At 46.7% G+C, this 20246-nt stretch overlaps 1 protein-coding gene across 1 annotated transcript in view; it reads left to right on the forward strand.

The window, feature by feature from the left end:
- Window positions 1-20246, forward strand: part of LOC138102678 (E3 ubiquitin-protein ligase RNF38-like) — a 406849-nt gene that overhangs the window by 211014 nt on the left and 175589 nt on the right. Inside the window, 2 exon segments of the mRNA XM_069000397.1 lie at window positions 10737-10925; window positions 15412-15589. Coding sequence (XP_068856498.1) covers window positions 10737-10925; window positions 15412-15589 — 367 coding nt within the window.

The raw sequence follows: 20246 nt of genomic DNA on the forward strand, positions 1-20246 counted from the left end.
CATGCTGATACTGATACAAGTACAGAGCCATGGGTAGTTCACCCTAAAACAAGGTCCCCTTCCGGTATGCATCGGGTCTCTCCATCCCTTTGCATCACCCACCAGGTACAACCTGGTCCCTGAGCAAAAACAACCCCACGGATGGGTTTGTCTTTGCTCAAGGCAGACTTTACCCAAACAGTTTTTCCAAGCATACCTCTCATGTGCACCACTGGAACCTTATCCCCATCTGTTGTTTGTAGGGGTTCGGATTGGGCAGGGCCTGCTCGGCTGGTGGAGCCTCGGGTGTTAACTAACCAGGTGGCTTTTGCTAAATGCACCTCCCAGTTTTTGAAACTCCCCCCACCCAGTGCCTTCAAGGTGGTTTTAAGCAGTCCATTACACCGCTCAACCTTCCCAGCTGCTGGTGCGTGGTAAGGGATGTGGTACGCCCACTCAATGCCATGTTCTCTAGCCCAGGTGTTTATAAGGCTGTTCTTGAAGTGAGTCCCATTGTCAGATTCAATCCTCTCAGGGGTGCCATGCCTCCAAAGGACTTGCTTTTCGAGGCCCAGGATGGTGTTCCGGGCAGTAGCGTGAGGCACGGGGTAGGTCTCCAGCCATCCTGTGGTGGCTTCTACCATTGTGAGCACATGGCGCTTGCCTTGGCGGGTTTGAGGCAGTGTGATGTAATCAACCTGCCAGGCCTCCCCATACTTGTATTTGGACCACCGCCCACCATACCACAGGGGCTTCACCCGCTTGGCCTGCTTGATCGCAGCGCATGTCTCACAGTCATGGATCACCTGGGAGATACTGTCCATGGTCAGATCCACCCCTCGGTCTCGTGCCCACTTATAGGTGGCATCTCTGCCCTGATGGCCTGAGGCATCATGGGCCCATCGAGCTAGGAACAACTCTCCTTTATGTTGCCAATCCAGGTCTATCTGGGACACCTCTATTTTCGCAGCCTGATCTACCTGCTTGTTATTACAATGTTCTTCATTAGCCCGGCTCTTGGGAATGTGAGCATCTACATGACGGGCCTTCACAGATAGCTTCTCTACTCGAGCGGCAATGTCTTTCCACTCCTCAGCAGCCCAGATTGGTTTTCCTCTGCGCTGCCATTTTGCCTTATTCCACCTTTCCAGCCAACCCCACAGAGCATTGGCTACCATCCATGAATCAGTGTAGAGGTAGAGCTTTGGCCACTTCTCTCTTTCAGCAATGTCCAGAGCTAATTGAACGGCTTTGAGTTCAGCAAATTGGCTCGATCCACCTTCTCCTTCCGTAGCCTGTGCAACTTGTCGTGTGGGGCTCCATACAGCGGCTTTCCATTTCCGGCTAGCACCTACAATTCGGCAGGAACCATCAGTGAAGAGGGCATATTGTCTTTCACTCTCTGGTAGCTCGTTATATGGTGGGGCTTCTTCGGCACGTGTCACCTGCTCCTCTTCTTCTTCAGAAGATAACCCAAAAGTCTCACCTTCTGGCCAGTTCGTAATTATTTCCAAGATCCCAGGGCGACTTGGGTTTCCAATTCGGGCGCGCTGCGTGATGAGGGCGATCCATTTGCTCCAAGTAGCATCAGTGGGGTGATGCGTGGAGGGAACCTTTCCTTTGAACATCCACCCCAGCACCGGTAGTCGGGGTGCCAGGAGGAGTTGTGCCTCAGTTCCAATTACCTCTGAGGCAGCTTGGACTCCTTCATAGGCTGCCAAGATTTCTTTCTCTGTGGGAGTGTAGTTGGCTTCGGACCCTCTGTAGTTTCGGCTCCAGAATCCCAGCGGTCGGCCACGAGTCTCACCAGACACCTTCTGCCAGAGGCTCCAGGACAGACCATTGTTCCCGGCTGCAGAGTAGAGCACGTTCTTCACCTCTGGTCCTGTCCTGACTGGGCCAAGGGCTACGGCGTGAGCGATTTCCTGCTTGATCTGGGCAAAGGCTTGCTGCTGTTCAGGGCCCCAGTGGAAATCGTTCTTCTTGCGGGTAACCAGGTAAAGAGGACTCACAATCTGGCTGTACTCGGGAATGTGCATCCTCCAGAAACCTATGGCGCCTAGGAAAGCTTGTGTTTCCTTCTTGTTGGTTGGTGGAGACATCGCAGTGATCTTATTGATGACCTCAGCGGGAATCTGACGCCGTCCATCTTGCCACTTCACTCCCAGGAACTGGATCTCTCGGGCAGGCCCCTTGACTTTGCTCTTCTTGATGGCGAAACCAGCTTTTAGGAGAATTTGGATTATTCTCTCTCCTTTCTCAAACACTTCTGTTGCGGTGTTCCCCCACACAATGATGTCATCAATGTACTGCAGATGTTCTGGGGCCTCACCCTTTTCCAGTGCAGCCTGGATCAGTCCATGGCAGATGGTGGGACTGTGCTTCCACCCCTGGGGCAGTCGGTTCCAGGTGTACTGCACACCCCTCCAGGTGAAAGCAAACTGAGGCCTGCACTCTGCTGCCAGAGGAATGGAGAAAAATGCATTGGCAATGTCAATAGTGGCATACCACTTTGCTGCTTTGGACTCCAGCTCATACTGGAGCTCCAACATGTCGGGCACAGCAGCGCTCAGCGGTGGAGTCACTTCATTCAAGGCACGATAGTCCACAGTCAATCTCCATTCCCCATCAGACTTGCGCACAGGCCAAATGGGGCTGTTGAAGGGTGAGTGGGTCTTGCTGACCACCCCTTGGCTCTCCAGCTCACGAATCATCTTGTGGATGGGAATCACAGCATCTCGATTTGTCCGATACTGCCGGCGGTGCACTGTTGAGGTGGCAATTGGCACTCGTTGCTCTTCCACTTTCAGGAGCCCAACTGCAGAAGGATTCTCTGATAGTCCAGGCAGGGTGTTCAATTGCCTAATGCCCTCTGCCTCCACAGCAGCAATCCCAAACGCCCACCTGAGTCCCTTTGGGTCTTTGTAATAACCATTCCGGAGGAAGTCTATGCCCAGAATACATGGGGCCTCTGGACCGGTCACAATTGGATGCTTTTGCCACTCCTTCCCAGTCAGGCTCACCTCAGCTTCCAAAAGGGTCAACTGCTGTGATCCCCCAGTCACCCCAGCAATGGATACAGGTTCTGCCCCCACATGTCCCGATGGCATTAAAGTACACTGTGCCCCAGTATCAACCAATGCATCATATTTTTGTGGCTCTGATGTGCCAGGCCATCGGATCCACACCGTCCAGAAAACCCGGTTCTCCCGTGCCTCTTCCTGGCTAGACGCAGGGCCCCTCTAGCCCTGGTTATCATTCTTTCCCTGGGCATACATACTAGAGGTACCTTCGAGGGGATCTGACATATCATCCTCCCGTCTGTAATACCTGGCAGCTCGGTCACGGGAGGCTGAGGCTACTTTCACCTTAGCGGAACCCCCTCGGTTAGTGCCTCCCTCCTTGAGTTCACGCACCTGCGCTGCCAGGACAGAAGTGGGTTTCCCATCCCACCTTCTCATGTCTTCCCCATGCTCACACAGGAAAAACCACAGCTCAGCTCGTGGGGTGTACCCTCTCTCTCTCGCAGAGGGACGACGGGCTCTGACCTGGGGGCCTGTGACTCGCAATGGTGCCACACTGACCTTCCTCATCTCCTCCCTTATCTCCTTTATCTCCTCTTTGAGGTCCTGGACCACAGCAGAGACATGAGTTTTCAGTGGACCATTGACCATACTGTCATAATTCCTGAGCTTGTTGGCAACAGAGCCCACTGTTTCTCGGTTATTGTCAGCATCAATGGTTGCAATGAAGGTGGTGTATTGCGATGGCCCTAGTCTTGCCAGGTTCCACATCATCTGTCCTGTGCACCTGACCTTATCGGGGTCATTACCGTGCTGTCCATCCCTCCCAAAGAGTACCTCTAATACTGCCACCTCTCTTAGCTGCTGGATCCCTTCCTCGAGCGTCTTCCACTGCATTCTATGATGGTACTCTTGCATTCTCTCTTTGTGAATGAACCTTTCTCTCACACTCATTAAGAGCCGGTCCCAGAGAGAAAGGGGTCCTGGCTCCCTCACAAATACCTGGTTCACACCTGGGTCCTGGGTCAACGATCCCAGATACCTTGCCTCACCACTATCCAGTTGCACACTTGTGCCCATAAGGTCCCAAACCCGAAGCAGCCAGGTGGTATAAGGCTCACGCCCCCTTCGCACAATGTCATCTCGCATACCACGGAGACTGTCGTACGAGAGGGACTCAATGATGATTTCTGGCTCTGGCTCACCTGCTGGTTGTGAGGGCCCTGGTTCCCCATCATCATTAACTGGTCGTACTGATTTGGTCTTACACTTCCTCCTTTGCACAGGGGCGACTGCTGCTGGCTGTACTTGTCCTTGGGGTTCAGCTGAAACCTGGGTGGTTGTAACATCCGTGGGTTCCACTGCTGCACCGTCAGACTCACCCTTTTTGGGGCAGGGAGAGGTTTTTTCACTAGCTGAGGAGGTGTATTCCCTTAGCAATTGGCATATCCCCTGGTGCACCTGGCCCATCTCCTGGCGCACCTGGCCCATCTCCTGGCACATCTCCTTGCGCACCTGGCCCATCTCCTGGCATATCTCCTTGCGCACCTGGCCCATCTCCTGGCACATCTCCTGCATCCCTTTCGCCAGTACCCCCACCCATTTCGGGTAGTCCATTTCTGAGGTGGGCTGTTGGGCGGTATCTGGCTGTGGGGCAGGGTCTCTAGTGTCTGGGGCTGTGTCAGGCTCTGGGGCTGAATCAGGCTCTGGGGTAGGATCTCTAGTGTCTGGGGCCGTGTCAGGTTCCGGGGCAGGATCAGGCTCTGGGGTAGGAACTTTACTCTCTGGGGCCATGTCAGGTTTTGGGGCAGGATCAGGCTCTGGGGCAGGATCTCTAGTCTCTGGGGCTGGTGTCTGGGTAGTTATCCAAGCCAATCTCAACTTATCCTTGAATGCTAAATAGAGTAGGCCTACCAGCAGCAGGTGGTTAGTATTCAGAGGGAATCTAAACCCTTCGAAAATTGATGGGGTGGGTCCAAAGAACTGGTTGAGGGGTTGGGGGAAAACTTCCCCTGGTGTCATTTCCTCACAGAAGGTACCATTGTTAACATAACCCCAAAAACATGCGCTCAGTGTGTGATAGCCATTTATCCACGTGCCCACATTCTGGAGGAAGTTAAAAACCCATGAATTCCTCACCTTCTCGACCCATAGCACAAGCTGGATAACAGCAATGGTAGCCTTAGTCAGAGGACCCATATTCAAGTAAGGAGCTGCAAAGGGGAAGAATATAGCCACGGCCACATGCCACCCGAACCAGGGCAAAGTAGACCACATAGTGCTGCCTAACAAGGTTCCTATATCCAACACACCAAATTAAGTTATCCAGGAACTGTTATTCCTTTTTCACCTCTCTCTCTTAATGCCCTCAGGCCCCACGGTTGGGCGCCAAGATCTGTCTCGGTTTGAAAGACAGGTGTCTGCTAAGGAAGGCAGAAGCCTCCCTTGGAGTGGCAGATGTAACCCCTTTCCCTCTGAGTTATGATTTTGGAATCAAGGGTCTTTAGGCAAAGATGTGGGAAATAGGAATAACAGTTCTTTACTATATATATATAGATAGATAGATAGGAAGATATATAACCAGTCGAACAAAACAACAACAACTATGACAGTAACAGCAATCACAAACCCAGTCCCAGCCTTCTCGGCTGTCAGGCTATTTCCCCTTGGGTGCAGTTCCGCTCGCAGCTGGCAGGGATCGCTGGCGGCTCCCGGTGAGCAGGGCAGGTGCGATGGTTCCCCCGCGGCTGCAGGGGGCGCTCCGGAGCGAGCTCGGGGAACACGCGGCTGCTCTGATGCCCTGGGATCCCGGGGAAGGATGGAACAAAGGAGCTTCACAAACCCCTGGGCAGCTGGTCCCGGGTTCCCGGAAACAGCAGGCTGGACTGGTAGGCTGGAGCGGCAGGCACAAACACAAATCCCGGGTGGCAGACGAGATGTATCCAAAAGGGGAACCCCCCGGGGCTCCAGGCAGGCAGGGCGAGCACGGCTACAGCGTAGCGAAGGCTCGAAACAGCAGCGGAGTAGGGCGGCCGCAGCCCCAGCCTCCAGCAGGGCAGGGAAAGCAGCTTTGGGATCCCCGGTGTTGTTTCCAGCAGAAAGGAAAGACGCCGAAAATGGGAACCAGCAGCTCCTCTCTCTGCACCTTCTCCCTCCAGACGCTGAGAGCGAACTGAACTGCCCGCCAGGTGAGAACAAAAGCCTGGCCGGGCCCTTTTGTCTTTCTTAAGTATAGCTATTTATCTCCTAGCAACATGCTATGGGAAAAAATTCCTTTAACAGAAAAAAAAACTAGGACTAAACTAAAACTCCAACACATACATTTTCATTCATTCTCCCTCACTCCTTTTTATTGTTCCAATTTATTTTCTCAAGCGCTATCAGTCACAACCACACAAGATTAAGGTACCTTTTAATTTCAAATTGTTGGCCAATATTCACCCCTGGGCCCAAAGTTCCAGGTTTCTTGGAGTAATCCTCAATTTGGCAGAATTAAGCTTGGATTTCTTGAATTTTGAACCCTCAATCCAGCAGTCTCAAAACCCAAATATCTTGGATTTTCCTCAATTTGGCAGATTTAAGCCCGGATTTCTTGAATTTTGAACCCTCAATCCGGCAGTCTTAAACCTTAAATTTCTTGGATCCAATACTAGGAAACCCTTGACTCCCCTCCTTCAAGGAGTCCAATCCCTCCCCTGAAACCCAGTCCCAGTTAGACCGGGGGTTCTCTCACTCCTTTTATCTTTTGCTTCACCTCTTTACCGACTGCTTCCCTCGTGGGAGAGCAGAACTGCAGCCTCAGAGACTCCACACTCGCTTCGCAGGTCTAGGGTAACCAGCCCGCGTCTCATACACACACTTTCATCCCCCATATTGCCCAAAAAGAGGAAAGAAAAAAATACCTTTCTCGGAGTCTTAGTGCTCCAGATTTTACGTGTATAGTTACTGCGGTATCTTAGGGAGCCTTTTCTTTCCTTTCTTTTTGCTTTGTCTCCTCTCTTGTCCTCCGGGTGTTTGACCTGCAAACCCCCCGACCACGCCGGGAAACACAAAGCGAGGCCGCCAAAAGCAGGCGGGGACGCCCCCCCGCTCTGGGTTCCCCGGGAGATCCAAGAGGTGAGGCCTTTTCCCTGTACGGGCCACCAAATTGTGAAGAACGAGGTCCACTCTTAGTAAAATTTTAAGAAAAGTTTAATAAAAGGGACAATTAGGAGACAATAGCAAAGAGGGTATTACGGCCGGGTGCTTTGGCAGAGATCCAAAGGTACACCTCTACATCCAAAAGATTGTCTTTAAAAGTACATCTCATTGCATATTCATCACACTCATGCATGATTCATAAATTCTTTGGAGTTTCTATGTATCATCCCATCAGCCTTATCTTCCTCCTTGGCTCCATTCCATCTCTGCTCCCTCCATAAATTCTTCTCTCTGGTTTCGGGTCTTCTTCTTTCTCTGATAAGATACTCCAGGAATGTGAAGGCTTTCTCTGCCTATCTTTTCTAAATTGACTACATAAACAATAGGCATTCTATATCATGTATTACAGAACCTAGGTAAAGTTTTTCTAACACTAAGGAACATAAAAAAAACCCCAACATCACAATACATTCATAACAATTATGTAACATGTGAAAAGCCAATACCACAGTACATTCATAACACTCCCATTGCTTCTTTCATCTCTCAGTATCTGGTCTTATCTAGCAGACCCACAGTTTCTTTGTAAAGACAAATCCCTCTAATTCCTTTCAAGATGTGATTGGACAGGGCATTACATAATCTCTAGATTTCCTTTCCCACAACAGGTTGGATCAGATGATCTTGCGAGGTTCCTTCGAACCTGGGCTGTTCTATGATTCTGTGAAATATTCTACTCAACCAACAGCGTTCAGAAAGTGGAAATAAAACTCCTTTAAAGTTAAAACCATAAAAGGGACAATAAAATAGGAAGAAAATAAATATTTGGTAGACTGGGGAAAATTGTGAGGAATTAATAAGTGTAAAGACGCTTCAAAACATGATAGTCTTTAAATCTTTGTGAAGCAAAAGGCTTCTGTCAGGGTTAGAGGGGCAGTTCAGGAAGACAGTTATTTTTTGGGGGTTAGGTGTTTTTTTTTTTTCTTTTTTTTCTTTTTCTCATGGAATTTTTTTCCTCCCATCTGCTACCTGAAAGAAAGACTATGTGGGGGGAGGGGGTTGCCCGGGAGACAAATAAGGGTAATTAGGAAACAAAAGAAATTGCCACTCCCATACACCACGGCAATGGCCCAGCCAGAGAAACAAGAGTTTGGGAGTGATGCCTGAGGGGGAAGCAGAGTAGTTTCAGCAGTTTTTTAGCTGGGGGTAGGGCAGTGTTTGTCTGGCCTGGTCGGCAAGAGACAGTCGTGTGGCGGTTCTTCGCCTTGGACCTCTCCTGGGCAGGGATTTTTTTTCAACACTATGGTGGAGCCCTGCTTGCCGCTGGCTTTTGAGCCCGTTGCTTGCAAGAGAGAAGCACCGAGAGACGAATGCAGTCCATCTGGGTGTCTGGGGGAGTCGTCCCTTCCCCCCTCCTCCCTCAGAGCCGCAGCCTGGAGGGCTGCCTGTAGCCGGAGCAACACCCCCTCGGACCTCTTCTCTGTACGGTAGCGCGACATCACGATAAAACCCTCCGTCCCTTCCCAGCGTGTACCAGCTGCTGTTAGCGGTGCCAAAAACCGATCACCACTCCCGTGGGTGGCTGCGAGAGTCGACTCATTTTTCTTTCTCATCTGAGCCGCCATCACCACCAGGGAGGTCCCGATCTTGTATTGGAGCGCCCCCTGCAGCATCTCTGCCTCGACATGAGACAATAGCGCCCCCTGCCGGTTGTGGTCATAATGACACCAAAGGGAAAATTGCTTGACAGGCAGGAAAAGGCTGTTGGGTTTTCTGTTTTTGTGTTGTTGCTGTTGTTCTTGTTGTTTGTCTGTCTTGTTATATATATATATATTTTCTAGTAAAGAACTATTATTCCTTTTCCAATATCTTTGCCTGAAAGCCCTGTAATTTCAAAGTTATAATAATTTGGAGGGAGGGGGTCATCTTTTTTATTCCAGGAAGGTTCCTGCCTTCCTTGGCAGACACCTGTCTTTTAAACCAGGACATTATTGTAGAGAAGCTCAATTTTCTCTGTATTAGTCATCTGAAAATAGCTGCAGAATTTCTTAAAATTCATCCCATCATAGCTCTTAACTGAAATTATTATGGTGAAGAAGAAGAGAGGTCTAGCTAACCATTTTAAGCAGGGACAGGCTGTGAAAAGGAGACGTAACTATATTTCAGGCCGAATGTGAACTTAGAGGTGAATGGTTTGCATATCATTAACACTGACAACTCTAGGAGCTAACTAGTCCCAGTAGAACTTCAGTAAAATAGACAAATTTAAATCAAGTTGTAATGGTGGTTGGTTTTGATCAAATTGTTTTTACTTGTTTATTACTATTACTGCACTAACAAGTTAAAAGATGAGGCATCTCTATGCTGGATAGCAGAGCTGATTTGTACTCTAGACATTTAACAATTTTTTTTACAGCTATGTAAGCATGCACCTGGTAGGAATCAAATGTGCATGCTGAACTAGAGCTCTATATGGTATCTATTTTCTATCAAATATGGATTCCATTGCTGTAAAAATCTATGCTTATCTTTTTGTCTTGGGGTGACTTTGTGATGTGTATCCCCTATTGCTGCCCCATGCCCAGAAATTAATTTTGTACCTTTCTATGCCTTTAAACTGAGCCTGAGAGGGGGGAGGAAAAACTGAGCAAAACGTCTTCAAAGCAGTTTTGCAGTTTTGTTTTCATGTTTAGCGGACACAGATACAGACTCCTCTGGCTTCTAACAGGAGCGGCAGGAGCAGTAGGAAGCAGTTTGTCTTTCCAGACAGTTTTTGGCCAGTTTTTTTTCAGCTTCTTCTTCTTTTTCTCCAGAGAGAGACAGAGAGTTGAACTTTTGTTTTTTTCTGGAATTTTGGATTTTTTTTCCCTTTTTCTGCTGGACTGCTTCAATATCAGAACACATTGGGAGGACTTTCCACCGAGCACAGAGAGCCTGGCCCTGGGCCAAGTCCCAGCTCCGAGGAGGAGGGAGACCAAAGGGAGGACTCTAACATTTTCCCAGGTTTTTCTCCACAGCGAGAGATTTTATTATTTAGCATTATTATCCTTTTCCCATGTGTTTGTTAAATAAATAGTTTTTATCTCTTTCACTTTCCTTTGAGGAAAAAGTTTCTTTTTTCCCAAACCTGGTGGTTTGTAACCTGCCTTCTCTCAGAGGATATATTTCTAAATTTGGCCAAACTGGCACACTTTTTTAAAAAGGTCTTTGGATCACTCATATATGTGTTTATATCCTAAATCTAGCAAAGCAAAGTGCCTGTGTTGAATATTATAACAAAATAGGAACTCCCTCTTTCTCCTGAAGTAAACATTTCCTCCTTTTTCTGATATAACTTCTGTGGTTGCTTTAACCTTAGTATTTAAAGTATCTTGATGTTGCTAAAATATGCTTTAGTAAAAATGCTCAGGTGGGCAATTAAATTTCTGCATTATGAAGGCAGTACGTTCTATAATTATATTTCTTTAACTTCATGGTGTTTTGATCTAGTCTGTTAAGTCTCCCTCTAATGTTAGCTGAAGTAAATACTGGAGTTTCAATATGGGAAGCAGATCACTCATCTGAGGTTTTTTTTTTGTTTACATTGGCACAGAGTGAAGATAGTTCAAGTCCCAAGAGACAATGTCTCTCTCATTCCGTTTTTGACCATACAACAGCATCACCAACTGCATCACCAATGCAACCATGGGAGATGGCATCAAATAGGCACCCTCCTTTGTCTCGGTCCAACCAACATCACTTCTCTGGGGAACGCTGCAGCACACATGCACAAAGTAGGAGGAGGTAAGTAAGCTATTTAGGTTAGGGACAAGTTTCTTATCCTCTCTATTGTTAACTCAGGGGAAACCTATTTGAGGCAACACAATAGTATTCATTATATGATAAATACTCTAATAATTCTTTTGACTTTTTTTAACTAACTTTTAAGTGCAGCAGAAAACTATTGAAAGTAATTAAAGTTCTTGCATCTTCCAATAATTTGTAAGAGTAGAGAGAAATTGGAGAAGAGAATGTTCATTAACATTTTTTATGGTGAGCTGGATACTTTCTCTCATTCTGTACTGGAGAAATAAGGGTTTAAAAAATGGGCAGGAGTGAATTGTAAGTTGACCTTGACTAGGTGCCAGGTGCCCACCTAGGTGCTCTATCACGTCACCTCCTCAATAGGACAGGGGGAGAGAAATATGTCTAAAAGCTTGTGGTAAAAATAAAGACTGGGAGATTGCTCACCAGTTCTTGTCATGGGCAAAACAGTCTAACCTTGGTGAAATTAATTTAATGTATTGCCAACTAAAAACAGAGTAGGATAGTGAGAAATAAAAAAAAAATAAATATACCTTCCCCCCATGTCTCCCTTCTTCCCAGACTCAACTTAATTCCTAAATCTGTTTGGGTTCCTCCCCCCTGGCATGGGGTCCTGGGAGAGGGGCCCTGGGGTGGAGGCACTGGGTTTCCCTACTCCCTGGTCAACCTTGTTCCCCATTGGTTGTTTTGTGTTCCCCTGCCTGGCAAGGACCCTCTGGTCCTGTGGTTGCTACAGTTCTTCTGCAGTCGCCGGCCATGGGCAGGAAAATAAACATCTCTCTGAAAACATCTACCAAGAATTGGTCCTTATATTTCTTTTCCACGGGCCTCACTGTATATACCTGTTGTAGGAATCCCGGATGGAAACACCAATTTAGTGTAGTGGTTCAGTCCACAATACTCATTACTGTTTACCTTCTGTGAGATAAGAATTAGGAGAAAAGCCAAGCAGGCACAAAACTTAAAAGAATATAAAGAAGTTTATTAATAGACCTAAAAGAAGGGAAAAAAAAAAATCATACCACACCTGCAGAACACTTCTCCTCCCCCCACCTTCCTCCCTTCTCCCACTAACAATGTAAAAGACAACCCTTGAGATGTTCAGTCTGTTTACTACTTTCATAATAACCTTGTTCAGTTCATTTAGGAAGAGGAGTCTCTCTTGCTCATGTTATGGAGACCATGTCCACAAGAAATTCTCTCATGGCTTCAAGTATCACAACGAGACAGCCGCCCAGGTTGGTTCTCTGCTTGCATCATGTGAGAGTCCCTTCCCACGACTTGCAGCTTTTCCCACAACTGCTTTCGAGGGTCCAATCTTGAAGTTTTTTGGGGTACAATTTTAAGATTGAGCCGTTCAGAAACAAAAGTTCTCTTCACCCATCTCTGGGACCATTTTCACCTCTAAGAACAGAGGCCCTCCCCCTGTCCCTGGGAGCAAAGGGTCTTCCTCATCTTCATCTCTAGGACTATCTCTGGGAGCATCTCTAGGAACTGAGGTCTTCTCCTTCCGATTTGGAGCAAGAGTCCTCATCACTTCTGTCTCTCCCTGTTCAAACTTCTAATCAAATTACAGCTGCTTCAGCATCTGCCTATCTCAGCGTAGGTGCATTTGCTCACAACTACAAGTTCAATGCTCCACCCCCCATGCCTTCATGAAATTACAACGGGTACTCTGATATATCATAGTCCATCACCACCATAGCTTTACAACAGAATTTCAGCTTTAAGCATCTCCTCTTTCTCCTCCCTCAGGATTTAATCTCTTCTTTCTTTACCTAATGTCTTCAGCACTTACAGCACTAAAAGGGTTAATCTCACCTGGGCCTTGCAGCTGGAATGTCACTTATCTCTGTTGGTCACATGATCTTTGCCGGACAGCAGGGCAGCTTCAGCTGAATCTTCGGCCACACTAGAGAGGGGGGGAGGCCACGCTGTCTGCACAGAGCAGGGCTGTGGGGGGTTGCGGGTGGAACAGGGCCCATCGGCTCCAGGATGGCTGTGGCCTGACCCGGGCCCAGCCCAAGCAGGTCCCGGCAGGGCCCGTCAGGCCGCGCCGGGGCCAGCACAGGCCCAGCCCAGTTACCTGTCCCCCAGCCGGATGCAAGAGAGAGTCCTTCCCGGGGTTTGTCCATTCTTAAATGTGGACCACAGAGGCGGTCAGAATTCTAAGTGGCTTAAAAATTTGTCAGTATTCAAACTAGCCAGTTGATAGGTTCTGTCAGGTCACAGAGGAAGCTGTAAGCACCTCTTTGCAGGAAAATCCGTAGCTATGCTTGCTAACCCATGATACCCAACTAGTAAAATGCAGGCAGAACGATTCCCTAAAGACAGCGACTGTGATTTGTGAGTAAACTCTTTAGATTTCTCTTCTTGTTTTGGTTTTGCTGTTCCATGTCTAAACTATGGAGGAACCGTGGAAAGACTCTTGGCTCTCAGAGCTGCATCGGGACATTTATCTTAAACTTGAAAAGATTCTTGAACAACGATATGTAAATTTTAGCTTAATTCAAGCTCAAAAAGAACTAAAGCACTTACTGGCATGGTTGTTTAAAAACTTCTTCTGCGTTTCTTGGGACTTGATTCTTACCAAAGACTTTTGGAAGACTGTTTGGACACAGTTAATTTCTGAGTCAAAATATATGCCGATGGAAGAATATTTTCATGAATATTATTTAATTACGAAGACTGTTGAACAATATCAGCTGTGTCCTTGCGAAGGGAAACGTGCCTCAGGGACTGTGTGGCTTCGGCCACGTGCACCAAGTGCTCTGTGAGCAGCAGCGAGGCAGTTCCCGTGCGCGGGCAGAGTGGTGCCAGCCGTGGTGTCGGCAGTGGAGCGAGGCGCGGTGGGAGCAGAACCAGGCGCAGCGGGAGAGGAGCAACCCGGCGGTGCCTGCCTGGCCCTGCGCAGCGCTTGGTGGAGCGAGCCCCGTGAACACCCAGCTGAGAGAGGCAGCGATGGCAGTGGAGCAGAGCTGTGTCTAGCCAAAACACGTGCCAGAGGAGGGCGCGAGGGGGCTGTCGCTCGGGGGTCTGCCGAGACGTGGGTATGGCCACAGGCAGCGGCAGCGCGGCTGTGACCAGAGGCGGTAGAGGCAGCCATGCGCAAGGAGCTGAGCGGCCCAGCCCGGCCTGTGCCGCCCTGAATGCGACCCCGAGAAGTCGAGACCCTGCAGCGAGAGCACGCAGGCACGAGCAGCCCCGACGGCCCCGGCAGCACTGACAGCACCGGCAGTTCCAACACGGGAGTGAGCGAAAAGGAAAGTGAAAACAAAAACACAGTGGGACAAAAAACAGCACCGACACAGAAAAAAGAAATAAACATCGTAGCTAAGGTTTTAGGAATAGTAAAATGGTATAATGTTAAACAAAATTATGGTTTTATAATGAGATGTGACAACAAGGAAGACAGATTCGTTCATAGAACTGCCATTAAAAAGAATAACCCTGAAAAATACCTCCCAAGCTTGGGAGATGGAGAAGTGGTAGAGTTCAGGATTGTCCAAGGAAGGAAAGGTTTGCAAGCAGCAAATGTTATTGGGCCTAGTGGTGTTTCTGTGAAAGGCAGTATATATGCTAAAAATCTTAGTCATGTTAGACAATATCCCCATTATAAGCAACCTATACAGTCTCCCTTTCCTAATCCTACCTTTCCCCTTTATCCTATATCCTACATCCTATATCCTATATCCTATATCCTATTATCCCCAGTGTATTCCCAATCCATTTTTTCACCCATGGTTTCCCTCACAAAACCATGCCTTTGCCAATTGTTTCCCCAAAAATCCCTTTCCAATGTCGAATGGGGAATGACAAGGGAGAGAGAAAGAAATTAACTATTTTTGTTTAGCATTCCAACAGGTACAAATAGAAGAAACCCTCTCCTGCCTCAGTTTCCCCACAAAGCATACTCAGAGAGTCCTGTCTCCCTTCTGCCAACTCAGGAGGGTGGCTTGTTTTGTTTTGAAACTGTTCTTGTTATCTCATGTTTATCCAGTTGTTTTCAATTTTAAGTTTTAAATCTCTTTTTGAAAAAAGGGTGAAGTGTTGGGGTTCCTCCCCCCTGGCGTGGGGTCCTGGGAGAGGGGCCCTGGGGTGGAGGCACTGGGTTTCCCTACTCCCTGGTCAACCTTGTTCCCCATTGGTTGTTTTGTGTTCCCCTGCCCGGCAAGGACCCTCTGGTCCTGTGATTGCTACAGTTCTGCAGTCGCCGGCCATGGGCAGGAAAATAAACATCTCTCTGAAAACACCTACCAAGAATTGGTCCTTATATTTCTTTTCCACAGACCTCGCTGTATATACGTGTTGTAGGAATCCCCACTACAACACAAATCAACCACCTTCCCCCGAGTGGTGCAAGGGGATGGGAAATGGGGGTTGCAGTCTGTTCATAATTCTTTATGTCTGCTGCTCCTTCATCCTCATGCTCTTTCCCTGCTCCAGAATGGGGTCCCACCCACAGGAGACAGTCCTTCATGAACTTCAACATGGATCCATCCCACAGGCTTCAGACCTTCAAGAACTGCTTCAGCATGTGTCCTTTCCACATGGTCACAGGTCCTGCCAAGCTCTCTACAGGCTGCAACTTTCTTCAGGTCAAATCCACCTGCTCTATCGTGGGGTCCTCCACAGGCTGCAGGGTAGATCTCTGCTCCACCGTGGATGTCCATAGGCAGCAGGGGGACAACCTGCCTCACCATGGTCTTCACCATGGGCTGCAGGGGAATCTCAGCTTCGGTGCCTGCAGCACATCCTCCCCCTCCTTCTTCACTGACCTTGGTGTCTGCAGAGTTGTTTCTCTCACATGTTCTCACTTTTCTCTCTCATCTGCTGTTGTGCAGAATTTGTTACCCTTTCTTAAAAATATTTGCAATGTTGCTGATTGTTTCAGCTTTGGCCAGCCTTGGAGCTGGCTAGAACTGTCTCTCTGATATGGGGGCAGCTTCTGTCATCTTCTCACAGAAGCCACCTCTGCAGCCCCTCTGCTACCAGTGTTGTATGTAATTTTTGGAATTCCTAATAACAATTGACACTTTACCGTACCATAAATCGAGTCTCTCCTGATGGGAGAGAATTTGCTGAAAGTCCTTGCAAGGCATTTGAGAGATAAAGCGAGACGTCTTCTGTAGTTTCAATGCTTCTAGATAGTTGTTTATTAAGTCTTATCAGAAGAACAGAGCCACTAGTGTGACCCAGGTACAGCATAGAAGGAGGAAAAGTAGGAGTGAGAGCCAATTATCAAGATTTACACAGCCTTTTAAAGATATTTTAACCAATAGTTACTAAAAACATACATTATTTTCACTTTCTTAACAATTATTCAGTAACACGACTAGGAACTGTGGAATTTTCTATGCAATCAATCCAAACTACTTTTACTGCAGAATATGGAGTAGTAGAAGAAGGAGAAGAAGGTCTAGAGAACAACAACAATCCTCCATTTTGATATTTTTTACTCTTATCTATTTACTACAAAGAGAAGCCTAAAACCTCTAAATTTTTCACCCTGTGACAATCTTACATAGTTGTCATCACCTAATTCACACCACTGTATTTTCTAGTTCTTGTCTGACTGTTGGTAATTTTTTCCAAGGTTTGAAGCTAAAACAGTGTTGTTCAGGGGGGTAAGAACCCTTAAAAACAGGCAGAGAAATATTCTCGGCACTCTGGGTTCCTACAACAATGCTTGATTATATAACTCTTTCCACCTCTGATTTTTAGGTGGATGATCTGTAAGTCCTGGTTCCCATGAATAGTTAGTTTGTCTGACATTATTGCCAGTGTGCTTGGTATCACCATGAAAATTACGCCATCCCACATCTTGTGCATGATTTATGATGTTATACATTAGTGTTGCCCAGGTGGGGATTTCCCTGGGGTTTAAGGCTGAAGCCACACCTCTAACCTATTGTACTTTAAAGGCTGCATCTCTTTTGATTTCATCTCGTTTTGCGATAATGTAGGGTTTGAGTATGGCGAGGCCCCCTTAATTAGCAGCTTTAACATATTATAGTCCACGACTGCAGTAATAGGAGCATCAATAGGTTGATGCTCAAGCATGGCTTGGAAGCAGGCAGCTTTTGTAATAACAGGGGAGAGCTCAGACAAAGAATTAATAGATATTGTCAGAGGCTCTTCCCTCTCTTGAACATCCATTCTGCCAGCCCAGTATGCTACCCTACTTGTTATTAAGTGGGGATCATTTGGAGGAAAAGGACCAAAAGATAAAATAACACCAGGACCCCAGAACCCATTAGCCTCTTCACCGTTAATAGTATTCCGTCTCCTCCAGTTAAATAAACATGCCACAAATATTCACTTTCAGTTTCACCTGCCTTATGGCCATAGCATTCTTGTAAATTAGTCATGTGAATCGGATCAAATGGGGTTTTTTTTTGGGTATGATTTCCCTGTCCACCCCAAGGTCCAGTGGTTACCTCAGTTTTTATGATGGGTCTGGCTATGCACATAGGGGGATTATTAGGAGGTAAAAAATCATCCTCCCCTGTTTCATTATCGCTGGGATCACCCCATATGTTACCATCCCAAACTTCAGAAGATGCAATTAAATTCCTGATTTGCACAATGTTAGGAGGTTTTGGAGCCCTCATAAGCATTAGCTCAGCTTTTTCTGCCAGCTTTTGTTTCCTTTTTGTTCCTCCTGTAACTGTATCTGCAGATGTTCTATTTTGCAAGGACAATAACTCAGTCACTTTCCTAGTTCCCAGTTCAGTTTTTAGTTCTTGATTCCCTTTAATATTATCTTTTTGGTATTGGTAGGCAGCTCCTAGACAGGTGCCCAGCATTTTTCAAATAATTATTTTCTCTTTCCCATCCTTTAAACGACCAGTAGCAACTTTTAAATGTCCTTCCAGAACCAAATTGTTACATTTGTCTTATGGTGTGGGGTTCGGGGAGACAACAGATGGCTTCTTTGCGATCTCTACTGAGTCGTCGATGTCCATGGAAGATCTCCAGCCCCAAATAAATCACAGTTTCCTTAGCAATCTGTGCTTTCTCTTTTGAAACTCTATACCTACTTAGTCCCAAAAAGTTTAACAAATTTACAGTGAGTCGGATGTAGCCATTTCAATTTTTGGCTGCAATCACTATATCATCTACATACTGTAAAACAGCCCCTCCTGGTTCTTGTCTTCTCCAGTCCTCCAATTCTTTTGCCAGCTGGTTTCCAAATATAACTGGGCTATTCCTGAAACCCTGGGGTAGGATTCTCCTGGTGAGTTGGCTTCTTCTCCCTGTTTCAGGATTCTCCCACTCGAAAGCAAAAAGTTCTTGACTGCTCTTATTCACAGGAATACAGAAAAAGGTATCTTTAAGGTCTAGCACAGTGAACCACCCTAAATCATCTGTCAATGTGGTCAAAAGGGTATATGGATTGGCTACTATGGGGTGAATATCCTCTGTTATTTTGTTAATTGCCCTTAAATCTTGCACTAATTGGTAGCTTTTACCATCGGCTTTTTTTACTGGCAAGATGAGTGTGTTGTATTTGGATTCACACTTGTGCCGGTTTGGACAAATTTGGAGGAAAAATATCCTCTGATGGAAGGCAGATTACAACCAGCCCTCCCCCACCAGGTTCAGGAAAAAATAAATTTTCCTTGGAGGAAAGTGAAAGAGATAAAAACTATTTCTTTAGCAAACACACAGGAAAAGAGCAATAATGCTAAATAATAAAACCTCTCACTGTGGAGAGAAACCTAGGAAAATTTCAGAGTCCTTCTGTAGGTGTAGTCTCTCTCCTCCTCCTTGGAGCTGGGTTGTGGGCCCACCTCCAGGGCCTCGGTGGAAAATTCTCTCAATGTGTTCTGATGTTGAAACAGTCCAGAAGAGAAGAAGGGAAAAACCGAAGTCCCAGAAAAACAAAGTTCAACACTCTCCCTCCAGAGAAGAGTAGCCGAAAACTGGCTGAAAAGCAAGAAGGGTGCTTCCTCCGCTCTTGCTGCTGTTAGAAGCAGAGGAGTGTGTATGTGTGTCCTTGAACAACTGCTTTGAGAAGTTTGCTCGGGTTTTTTTCCCTTCCCCCTCTCAGGCTCAGTTTAAAGGCACAGAAAGGCACAAAATTAATTTCTGGGCATAAAGCAGCAATAGGGGGTACTCATCATAGTCACCGCAAGACAACACTCTACCAATAACCCAAATTTAAGGAACTTCTCAATTATAGGGGCTTACCCTCTACAACTTTCTAACTTCAAAGGGTATTGTTTCTGTCTTACCAGTGGGGCTCCAGGTTTGATTACTCTGGTTACAGGTTCTGCATGTTTCGACCTCCCAGGAAAATCACTGGCCCACACTATTTGAATGACAGCATCTTCAACTTCTTTGAGAATGTCACCATAATTCTCCTGTATAAAAAGGGCAGCTACTTCGACAAATTTAGTTTCAGGAACTTGTATTCTCCCCCCTTTGCTAAATTTAATTTCTGCTTCTAATTTCTCCAATAGATGCCTACTTAGCAAAGGCTTTGGAGAGTTTGGCATGTAGATGAATTGATGGGTCACCCAATGTTTTCCCAATTTAAATTTTAAAGGTTGGAAGAAAGGCCTTGTTTCACTTACCCCTGTAGAACAAATCACTTCTACAGTATCTTTGCTCCGTTTTCATTTTAAGGTGTTTAACACAGAATATGTTGCCCCTGCATCCACCATAAATTCAATTTCGTCTTTCCCCAACTTAGCTATAACCAAAGGTTCCTCCAGGGAGAAAACCTTTGGTCCCCTTCAGTCCCCATTCACAGCTAGTATGGGAGCTGGGTCTGGGGTTTTCCTTTTTCACCAACATCGGACACTCCTTTTTGCAATGTCCCTTTTTCTTGAAAAAAGCACATTGATCTTTATCCAGAGGGGGATTCCTTTTTGATGTCTTAGATGACTTTTCCTGATCGCCTCCCTTACCATGGCATTTGTCCCTATTTTTTTGATCCCTATTTCAATATACCCTTCAAGCCATTGATATGCGGAAAAGACTCCACTACTGGAATAAGTAGTAAAGTAGGTATGTTTATTCCAGCGCTGGGACGCATGGGGGATAGCTCCTCCAAAGACATGCATGCCGACAGCTGCATTCAGTATGGTATATATTGGGTTACAAACTCCGTATTCATTAAGTTTCCCAATACGCCTATATATATTCATTACCTAGCCCCGCCTAGCCTCACCTCATATTACAATGAGCCCAAAAGTCATTTACATCCGTGTTGTGCTTGCACAGTGTTGTCTGGTGGTCGTGGGCAGGGGTCTCTGGGATGAAGTAAGAGTCTTCCTAAAGAGTCTTCCT

This window comes from Aphelocoma coerulescens (assembly GCF_041296385.1).
Source record: "Aphelocoma coerulescens isolate FSJ_1873_10779 chromosome W unlocalized genomic scaffold, UR_Acoe_1.0 ChrW_unloc_scaf_1, whole genome shotgun sequence".
NCBI classification, from domain to species: domain Eukaryota; kingdom Metazoa; phylum Chordata; class Aves; order Passeriformes; family Corvidae; genus Aphelocoma; species Aphelocoma coerulescens.